The 10,852-nt window shown below is 50.0% G+C and overlaps 1 protein-coding gene across 2 annotated transcripts in view; it reads left to right on the top strand.

The window, feature by feature from the left end:
* Positions 1-6,405: 6,405 nt before the first annotated feature.
* Positions 6,406-10,852, top strand: part of GNAO1 (G protein subunit alpha o1) — a 552,951-nt gene continuing 548,504 nt past the window's right edge. Inside the window, exons 1-2 of one of the 2 annotated variants that reach the window (XM_069215852.1) lie at positions 6,406-6,829; positions 9,263-9,305. In XM_069215852.1, coding sequence (XP_069071953.1) covers positions 6,712-6,829; positions 9,263-9,305 — 161 coding nt within the window. In that variant the 5' untranslated portion in view covers positions 6,406-6,711. The remainder of the gene's footprint in view (positions 6,830-9,262; positions 9,306-10,852) is intronic. The other variant, XM_069215851.1, reaches the window with a different exon arrangement.

Below are 10,852 nucleotides of genomic sequence, written 5' to 3'. Positions count from 1 at the left end.
GCCAAAAAAGTGGAGGAATCATTAGGGGCAACCTCCCGTATGGGAGGCAAGAAAGGTGAGGCAGTTGGATTCAAGACAGAAGTGGTAGAAAAGTCAGTATTATGCTCACTTTCAAGCCCCTTTCTAGAAACACCATGCCTTCACGATGAAGGTAAACAAGATTGTTTCGTGACTAACTCTGTGCATGTTCGGGGGTAAGTTGTCACATCTATTATCACATGGGGAAAATAACTTTCCTTCTTTTTTTCCTGCTAATCAGTTGATTTAATTTCTTTGATCTCTTGGGTTTTTTCCCACCTTTAATATTATTTCCCCTTCTTTGATTCGTCTCCAAAGGGTTGCGTAGGAGGAGAAGCTATGGGCCCACTCTTTTGGATGGCAGTTCTTTCAAAGATGGGGGCTGGTTGCTCTGTGCAGATTGATTACCCTTCGGCAGAGGAGTATCAAAGATAAATTGAATGAATGCTCACATCCTCACACAGGCGCTCCCGTGGTGGTGCCATGGGGGTCATACAAGAAGACCTCTAATCTTTAAAAAGTTCTAAAAGGCTGCATTAGTCTGAATAGGATCTAAAATGTTGTCTCCCCTATTATCTTTAGTCATCTCCATTAAAATTGCTGTAACAGAGTCAAGAATACAATCTGAGCCACCTACAAATCTCTCCAAGAGCTTTAAGATTGAAGCAAGAAGGTTTTCCAGATTGAACAAAGAGGCTTAAAGCCCAGCCTCAGATTCCGGAGGTGGAATGGGCCGGATCACTGACAAATGAGAATGGAGGTATAATGAATCTTGTAACGAGGGTGTGCTATTAAACAACTGCAGGCCAGTTGACGTCTGTAAACATCTGGACCTGGAGTCCACAGGCGAAGGCGAGAGATCATTAGCCTTGGGCCACATTTCTGAAATAGTTCTGGATCCAAATCCGGCAGTGTAAAATCACAGGGCCCATTAGCTACAGATGCTGTTGATAAAATGGCGCCACTTTCCTGGGAACTTTTAGGGGCCATATCAGCTAAAGAGAGAGGACTAACTGACTGGGCGGATGTGGAGGAAGGAAGGGGGCAGGACTGTGGCCCCAGCGGACTCCAAGCAGGCCAAACATTCTCTACAGTTTCCGCAAGGGACATCGAAAGTCCCTGTTCCAGGACCTTAACTCCTCTTTTTTGTCTTACTTCCGCCTGATATGATTCCCTTGAAGGCTCCCTTAAAGTCCCTTTAGAGGGCTCTGTGACCGGGGTAGAGTTGGAAAGGGCTTCACCATTTGTTTCCTGAAATAAGGTGTTCTCTTTTCCTTAGAAGGTAAATAGTTGCGTCTGCGACTGACCCTTCAACAGGAGTACAGGATTAGTCTTGTTCCGTATAGGGTTGGATTTGGTTTTTAAACATAATCTTCCTGGGGGCAAGCGGCCAGAACGGAGCTTCTTCATGGTCATCAATAATTCTACCCCCGCTGTGTCTGAGGATAGTTCAGAGCGATTTCAGGGCTGATTCAGGGTGCGTCTAGGCACAGCGTCAGGGGGCACCCCCTACAGTCCCTACCTGGAATGTGGGGATGGCCTCAGATAAAAAATTGCTGCTTTTCTGAACCTTGTCTGATGCTTACTGGTGCTTTCCAGGGACAAAATGTGCCGCAAAACCAGCCACACCTCAACAGCACCACCACAGTGCCTCTACCTCAGCTCCTCGCCCTTCAAATAGTCTCCTGGGCGAGATAGCAGGGGGCCAAGTGCCTTTGGAGTACATGGCAGCAGGACAAAGGAACGACCCCCAAACGGCCCCCAGCGGGGGAGCAGAAACTAAGCCTTGCGGAGCCCTTGTGGAGCCCTTACTCACAATCCGCAGTCCACACCACAGGTCCCAACAGCAAAACAGCTGAAACAGCAGAGCGGCAAGATGGCAGGGCAACGTGGGGAGTCGGCCCCCCAGCAAGGCAAGCAAGGGAGCAGTGGGATGCTCCTTCTCCTGCAGACTGAAGACTTGCCATCCTCAGAGGATGCAAAGCTGGGGAAATGTTGCAGAAGCTGGAAGGAGCCGTGGAGACAATGTTGCAAGAAGAGTCTGCAGATTGTTGGTTCCTAGTGGGTTGAGTCGCGGTTCCAGTGGCTAGAAGATTAAGTAAGGTTGCACAGGAGTCCTGCTGGAATCTTGCAAGCAGAATCTGAGGACCCACCCAAGAGCGAGACTCTAAACAGCCCTGAAAGGGGGATTAGTCACCTAGCCAGGTGACCACCTATCAGGAGGGGGCTCTGATGTCACCTGCCTGGCCTGGCCACTCAGACGCTCCCAGAGGTCCCTGACAACCTTGGATTCAAGATGGCAGAACCCAGGGATCCTCTTGAGGAGCTCTGAGCACCACCCCTGGGATAGTGATGGACAGGGGAGTGGTCACTCCCCTTTCCATTGTCCAGTTTCACGCCAGATCAGGGACTGGATAGCCCTGAACCAGCATTGACTGGTTTATGCACGGAGGGCACCAAATGTGCCCTTCAAAGCATACCAGTGGCTTGGGGAGGCTACCTCACCCAAGCCATGTAATACCTATTTCCAAAGGGATGGGGTGTTACCCCCTCTCCCAAAGGAAATCTTTTGTTCTGCCTTCCTGGGCTTGATCTGTTCAAAGTAGCAGGATGGCAGGAACGTGTCTGAGTGGTGGCAGCAGCTAGGGCTGCCCAGAAAACCCCAGAAGGCTGGTAGGAGCAATACTGGGGGTCCTCTTAAGAGCCCCCAGAGTGCATAGAATCATACTTCCAATACTGGCAACAGTATTGGAGTATGATTCTGACATGTTTGATACCAAACATGCCTAGGTTCGGTATTACCATTATGTAGCTGGACGTAGGTAGTGTCCAATACACGCATAAAATGGCATCCCCGCACTCACAAAGTCCAGAAAAATTGAGCTGGAGTTCGTGGGGGCACCTCTGCTAGTGCAGGGGTGCCCTCACACACAGGTACTTGCACCTTGCCCTCTAGGCTAGGAGGGCCTGCCATTGGGGTGACTTACAGTGACCTGGAGCAGTGACCTGTAGTGAAAAGGGTGCATGCACCCTTTCACACAGGCTGCAATGACAGGCCTGCAGAACACTTTGCATGGGCCCCCATGGGTGGCATAATACATGCTGTAGCCCGTGGGGATCCCCTGGTACCCCAGTGCCCTGGGTACCTAGGTACCATGTACTAGGGACATACATGGTAGCACCAGTATGCCAAATATGGGGTGGAAAAAACAAGTTAGAAGGGAGAGAGCATAATCACTGGGGTCCAGTTGGCAGGATCCCAGAAAACACAGTAAAACACACTGACCAACAGGCAACAAGCGGGGGTAACCATGCCAAAAAGAGGCTACTTCCCTACAGCATACATACACTTATTCAGCCAAGCAAAAGCTTCTAATTTATTAGCTGCACCCAGGAGAGCTGCTCACAGGTAGCTGGAGAGCTCACAAGCTACTCAAAGAAGGCTGCTTTAATAAGTCCCAATAACAAGAGCCCACGACTGAGTTCCGCACTGCCCGAGTCTCTGCCACAATGACATGATGCTGCCAGTTACTCCAATGGGCAAAACCCGAGAATGCCAGCCACATTCAAACAGAAACATTCTCTGTACTCTTCACAGCCTGCGCATCTCGTGGCACAACACAAGATGCACAGGTAATACAAACACATGTGGATATGTGTAGAGCAGCTTACTCGTGTTTACCCAAATTGAATAAAATAAACCATTGAAACTGTTGTTTTTGTCAATCTCAGTTTTATGGTTATGACATACTTTGGTCTGTGCGTTAATTGAGGCACTGGCCTTATGAGTAATTTATTTTTCATTGTGCTCTTTTATTGTAATCTTTTGAGCAGTACAATAAACTTGTCATTGATACTCATCAATCAATCGATCATACAATTGTAGAGCGCAGCTAATCACCCATAGGGTCTCAAGGAGCTGTTTGTGTGCCTGCTGCTCAGTGGAAGAGCCAGGTCTTGAGGTCCTTCCGGAACAGCTTCAGTGATGCGATCTGCCTGAAATTGAGAGCGTGCTGAGTGAAAATCCTTGGGGCACTCTGCAGCATGTGTCTTTGGGTTCTGACGTGAACGGCGGTAGTCTGACACTCTTTGTTCTTCCGGCAAGGAAGGACCTGATCCATACAGTGCTCTATCTCAAATGCTGGTGTTGTGTTGCCTGTCACAGAGGGTGGAGTGGGAGACGGTGTTAAATGCAGCAGAGAGGTCGAAGAGGATGAGTGCCGCGTTGCCTCCGCGGTCCAGTATGATGCATATGTCGTCGTTGGCTGCTAAGAGTGCGGTTTCAGTGCTGTGGTTGCTTCGGAATCCAGATTGGGATGGGTCCAGGATAAGGTGTGTCTCGAGGAATTCTGTGAGTTGCTGGTTGATGGTCTTCTCCATTACCTTGGCTGGGAAAGGGAGCAGAGAGATGGGTCTGTAGTTCTTCAGCTCCCTATGGTCGGTGGTTAGTTTCTTGGGTAGCGGGTTGATTTCTGCATGCTTCCAGTCTGAGGGGAAGGCAGCAGTCTCAAAGGGTTTTTAGTTCGGCAGAGCTCCGGTGCTATGGTGGTGCTGGACAGGTTGAAAATATGATGAGGGCACAGCTTTGAGGGTGCTCCAGAGTGGATGGAGTACATCAGTCTTAGGGTGTCCTCTTTGGTTTCTTGGGTCCACGAGTTAAGTATCTGGTGAGGTGCTAGCTCCATGGTGGTGAGGGATGCTGTTGGGTTTTGGCTCCTGAAGCCTTAGTAGATGTCCTGGATTTTTCGGGTGAAAGAAGATAGCGAAGTTGTTCCAGAGGTCTTGGGAGGGAGGGATGGATGGATGGATGAGGTGTCCCGGGGTTCGTGAACTCTTTGACGATGGCGAAGAGCTCTTTGCTGTGGTGAGTGCTGGTGTTGAGGCATGCTTGAAAGGTGGCTTTTTTGGTGGCTCTGATGTTTTGGTGGTGCATGGTGACTGCATTCTTGTAGGCTGTGCGGGCTTCGGTTCATTTGCTGATCCTCCATTTCTGTTCTAGTCGTCTGCAGGAGCACTTGGATTCCTGAAGGTCTGCCGTAAACCATTTAGGTGTTTTGCTCTGTCGATATCCTGTTCTTTTCCTTAGGAGGGCTACATTGCCAGTGCAGTTTGATAGCCAGTGTTGTAGATTACGTGCTGCTTCATTGGTGTCCGCTGCGTCTGGTTGGAGGGAGTGGTTGAGAGCGTTGGTGAGTTATGACTTTGCCCTAGTGTCTGCCTGGAGGACAGGGGCGTAGTGGCGTGCGATATTCTTTGTGTAGGTAAAGTGGACGCAGTTGTGGTCGGTCCAATGGTGTTCGGAGGTGTGAGAGATGGTGATGATGTCAGCTGCTGAGAAAACGGGGTCGAGAATGTGTCCAACTCTGTGAGTGGAAACGTTGACAAGTTGTTTGAGGCCGAGAGTTGTGAGGTTGTCCTGAGGTTTGTGGTGTTGGGATCATCATGGGTATCAAGGTGGAAGTTCAGGTCGCCGAGTAGGATGTAGTCGGAGGAGGTGAGTGCTTGGGGGGTGATGAGGACAGCGATGTCTTTGTAGAACGGGGGTCAGGGTCCGGGCAGCATGTAGATGAGGTTGCCAGGAGGGAGGTGTTTGGGTTAGTCTGAATCTAGAAGTGTAGGTGCTCGTGGGTTGACCGAGACTGCGACTTGTTGGTGGTTGTTAGGCGGAGGTTGTTCCTGTAGACTGTGGTAATGCCTCCTCCAGGCCAGTTGGCTCTGTCCCTGAGGATGATTTTGTAGTTGTCCAGGATGACCATGGCGATGTCTGGGGCGGCAGTGCAGGTGATCCATGTCTCCTTTACGAAGGCTGTTGTGTCCAGGAGTCGAACATTGTGACTGAATGATCCAGAATACAGGTGAAAAATACCAAACTATTCACCCTCAGAGACAATAGAACCATTTTATACCACACATCGTTTCTGAAACAAAACAAATAAACCACGCCAGCATGCAATGTATATTTGAGAACCATTTCTTGTAAACAAAGAGAAAGAAATGAATTACTACGGTACGAAATATTTTTCAAAAATCCCAGCGTGATTTATTCACCAAGCGAATAGGTTATGACTCTATGCGCAAGCGTGTTGCTGAAGCGTGTAGGAGGCGGGAACAACTCGGCTTTGGGAGGGAACACCTCACGCGACGTCATTATCCCTCTCTCTCGGCCCATCTCCTGCTCCTCAGGCAGGGTATCGCGCGCGCACCATCAGCAAGGCAGCCAGTGGCTACCGGGCGCAGCAGCACGAGAGCACGCACGCACGCGCCTGTTTCAACTACAAGCCCCGAGAGCAGCAGCCTCACTAGCCGGCTGACGCGCGTGCCCATAGGCGGCCTCAGGGGGAAGAGACGCGCGCCCCTGCTCCGCGTGACGTCAGAACAGCCTTGGCTGAGCCTGGGCCGTGCAGCAGCAGCGGGTTCTCGGCTGTGGCGCGCGCTCCCCCCGTCTCCCCGCCTCTGCTTCGCTCGCTCCATTGTGATCCGCCAAACGATGCGCTCGCTCGTAGCCGCCGCCGCCGCCCATTAGAGACCCCCTGCCCGGCCGCCGCCCGCCCCCTTCGGATGTTGTCCGGAACGCGCGCGCTATAGAGAGCGGCAGAGCCCCAGCCGGATCCCGGGAGGCGTCGGTGCATTGTAGCCCCCGGTGCATCGCTTCAGGAGTCGCAGAGAGAGGACCCCCGCCGCCCTCCGCCCGCCATGGGATGCACATTGAGCGCCGAGGAGAGAGCCGCCTTGGAGCGGAGCAAGCAGATCGAGAAAAACCTAAAGGAGGACGGCATTAGCGCCGCTAAGGATGTCAAGCTGCTGCTGCTGGGTGAGAGGCTGGTGACTGCCCCAGATCACGGATTGGGAACCATCCAAATCACTGCATGGAGACGCCCTTGACCCGGTGCACCGGGATCTCTCCCCGCCCCCCCCCCCCCATCTCCCCCAAAGCGGTGCACTGGGGACACCCTTCAGTCTGTGCATTGGGGATCACCTGTCGCAGTGTATTAGTGATCACCTGCCAAACAGTGCATTGCTCCCATTTCGGTCATAGGAGACCACTCCCAGCCAGTTCATAGGGCCTTGTTCCTATGCAGTATAGAGGGCCCTGCCCATCACAAGATGGTGAACACCCCATCCAGGTGATCAATCTGGCCATTCCATAGGACACCCATTTGTTATTTCGCACCCCTTTTTGATACCAAGGCGGTGTACAAGCTCCCTCACCCCCATCCCTCTAAAAGGGATGGGCCTACGACAGTTTCGTTAGTTAGAGCCACGTCCATATGGGAGTTTGGCCCTCCCCAAAACAGTGCACAGGATCCCCAGAAACAAGTCGCTGCCCCCAACTGTGTCTAGTATCCCCTACATTGAAATAGTTGGGCTTTTTGCTAGTACCTTCAACGTCCTTTCATCACTTTAGCCATCATTATGCGTAGGGTCCTGTTCGGACTCCCACACCCCTCCACTGCATGAAACGCGGGGTTCTAACTTCCTAGCAGAATATTTCCCCACTTTTTCAGTAAACTGCCGTCAACCATGTTATCAATCTATATTTAGTGTATGTACCTTAAACAAGAGTCCCATTTTTAGTAAGTCCCATGTAGAAAGCTATTACTGACATGCAGCATTCATTATGCCTACCAGACCCCCACCCCAGCGTAGTCAAGTCACCATCAAAGATCCAGACTTTCTATTCTTGGAATGAACAATGTTTGATCCTTATCTTTCCTGTACTGTGCATGCTCACTGCTGCCTTCCATGTTGATAATGCATCATAATTTATAGTAATCTTTTTATTCGACATCCTTCATTGTCCAACCTAACGAGACTCTGGGGTATCTGACTTCTCACTATCCTTTTATCCTATTCCCCTTACCTAAGTACCTAAGACCCTGTGCCTGGCCATATCTGCCCTAGATGGTCCATCTTTACTGTGTGCTGCTGAGTGCTTTAAATTGTAACCATTTCGCAGCCTCGATTTTATTCTGGGCGAGTCCGGTTATTTTGCCTTCTGTTCACCCCATTGTCTTGCGCATCCTCTGTACAGAAGAAATGCCTCCTTCCTCCGCCCAGTCACTCCACTTTTATTACAATACACAGAACCACAGAATTTCATAGTTACTCTGCAGAGTACGTCCAGTGCTTTCCTTCTTTAGCCTCCCACTCCCTGAAGGGTGCTTCCCCCATTTTGAATTCCAGTGATTGCACACCCCTTTCCCACTCCCTACTTTGAGTGCCAGTGTTGCATATTCTTACAGTGGATCCACCAGCTGCAGAGCCTGAAACCTGCACAGCCTTGAATCCCTTAGGATGCCACAGTCTTACACAGGAACCTTGGACCAGTAGAGTTTTGGCTCCTCTGTCATCCTTATATTACAGATGACCCATTTTTAGGGGACGCCTGCTGTACCAGTTGGGGAGCAGCCACAGCCCTGGATCTTAACCACGTGATCCTGTCTTTTTGATGAAGTGTGTTTCCCATAGACAGTGCCTGAAACAGGAAAGGCACAAAGTAGGAGTTCCAGATTCATGCTATCATCCCATATTTTATCCTGATTGCACTGGAGGATGATTCAGATTGCTTCCAGAGGATCCCCTGTACCATTTCATGAAAGCTCTTTGTATTTCAGTGATGATTCTACATGGGAATGTGTCAGCTTGGGAACGGAAGATCTATACAGCACATTCTGTCCCTTTTCCATATCAGGGCTCCTGTGTGGTTCATTGGAAGGGTGCCAGTTACCTTTACAGAACTGTTTTATGTACCTAGCCACAATCCACCCTCTCCATCCCATCTTTCTCCTCTGAATTTGCTTATAGAGCCTACAAAACCGGTGTTAAAAAAAAAAAAAAAAAAAACAATCGGTCTAGGATTATTCATTTTTGTATATAGGATCCCTGCAGCAGATCACCTGCTCGTTATTCAGGATCCCCGCAGGATATTTAATTTAATGTCTTTCTCTTATGTCCAATGATTGTCTGTAGAATCCACAGTTCTTTCAAAATATTTTGTTATGATTCTGTTGGAACATTTGGTTGATGCACTAGAATAAGCCTTTCCGTATTACTCCTGAGGAAAAGTGCAAATCTTGCTACAACTCCCTACATTTAATGTATTGTATCTCATAACCCGGTGCCACAAAGGGGACAGTGGGGATGTGTTGATGTGGTCCCACATGCTCCCTTTGCATTGGAGTTCTGTTTGTATCCTTAGCTGCCTGCTTAGAGACTCATCCCTTGTCTTTTTCCTACCTTTCAGGGGCCGGAGAATCTGGGAAAAGCACCATCGTCAAACAGATGAAGTGAGTGTCTTTTACATTACTTTCTTCACCCTCCACGGGCAGGATGGTGGCTTGTGAATGACATGGGATCCGCCATATTTGGCACTCTGTCATCGTTATTTCTTGCAGTGCATGCATCGCTCGAATGTGGCCCTTGGTTAAAGGGGTATACCGTGCAGACGTATATTTGCAGTAAGGTTGCATGAGACCAGAATTCACTGTCCGGGTGCAGATGTGTCTCTATCAAGGAATTATTGAGCGGAGTATTACGATTATTATCCCTCTTTGTGTATATCTGTCATCTGCTCGGGGATTTGTACCGTGATTGCTGATGGGGGAGGGGGAACGGGGCTTCCGGTATTTTATGTGCACTTAAAAAAAAATATATATATATAGTGGTTTTGTTGATCTATTTCAGCATAGTGTTGTATCTGTAGGTTGTGCAGTGTCCTTATTTTTCTGTGTGCTCATTGGTTTCACCCGAGATCTCTGACTGGAAAGGAAGATGGAGGGAGCCCAGCCCTTTCTTCCTCCCTCCCGGTCGGGGTTTGCTGTCGTGGTTTTTATTCCGCGCACTGGTATCACGCCGGCCGCGGCAGGCGAAGCCTCGGTCGAGTTTTGTGCGTGGATTTCCCGATGGAGGGAGGGGCGGAGGGCGGGGTGGGACCCGCTCCTTTTTGTGGCCGTGATAGGATGTCTGCTGTTCATGGCTCGGGTGCTGAACTGGAGGTTGTGTGATTTCTTTTCTTTCCCTGGGAGGGAGTGAGGGGAGGCGGGAGCACGGGGGCTGGATGTGAATGGCACAGATACAGTCTGGCCCGAACCATTAAACATTACCACTGTCAATTAAGCTTAATGTCAGGATTGTATCTCCCCGGCCATTTCCCCTCCCAATATTTGATCTGGAGAGTTCTGTTGCCCTTCTCTCGTGCATGTATTTACTTCTTATTTATTTTTATTTTTAAATGGGTAAGACGTTGCAGTTTAGAGCCCTTTTATCCGTGATATTTAGCTTTACTCTTTACTTAATTGGATATTTTTTGGCTGCTGCACGCACACTTACGATTGCTGTCAGTCAAAGCACCGGGCGCAGTCGCGGTATAAAAGCCCACTATTTATGAGTGTTTCGTTGCTGTACCATGCCCTCTCGCTCATGCTTAAAAAGACGTGTATTTTGTCTGTGTATAGTCCCGCTCCACCCGGCCCTCGTGCGTTTGGTGCAGAGGCGCCGGAGGCTCCATTAACACAGGCAGTCTAGTGTTTGTTCTCCGGATAGCCAGGCGTGCTTTGACACCTTTACACACACACACCGTGTCTAATTAACGGCCGCTCGGCATAAACACCACGCAAAAATAAAATGATTACTGATCAGGGTGACAGGGTGGCTGAGGTAATTGCGTCCCACAGGGGGCGGCACATGTGCGTGGAAACTGTGGATGCATTAATTCCGGCAAGGGAGCCGTGCACCGGGCGCCATGATGGGGCAAAATGCTGGCACTTGGCAGTTGCACGCTGCAAAAGGGTGATGTGGGTGGGCCGCGGGTGGGCTGTGAGTGAGTTTTCGAGTG

This window comes from Pleurodeles waltl, chromosome 12, assembly GCF_031143425.1.
Source record: "Pleurodeles waltl isolate 20211129_DDA chromosome 12, aPleWal1.hap1.20221129, whole genome shotgun sequence".
Lineage (NCBI taxonomy): Eukaryota > Metazoa > Chordata > Amphibia > Caudata > Salamandridae > Pleurodeles > Pleurodeles waltl.
The sequence above is the reverse complement of the archived record's forward strand: the minus strand, read 5'-3'. Positions and strand labels throughout refer to the sequence as shown.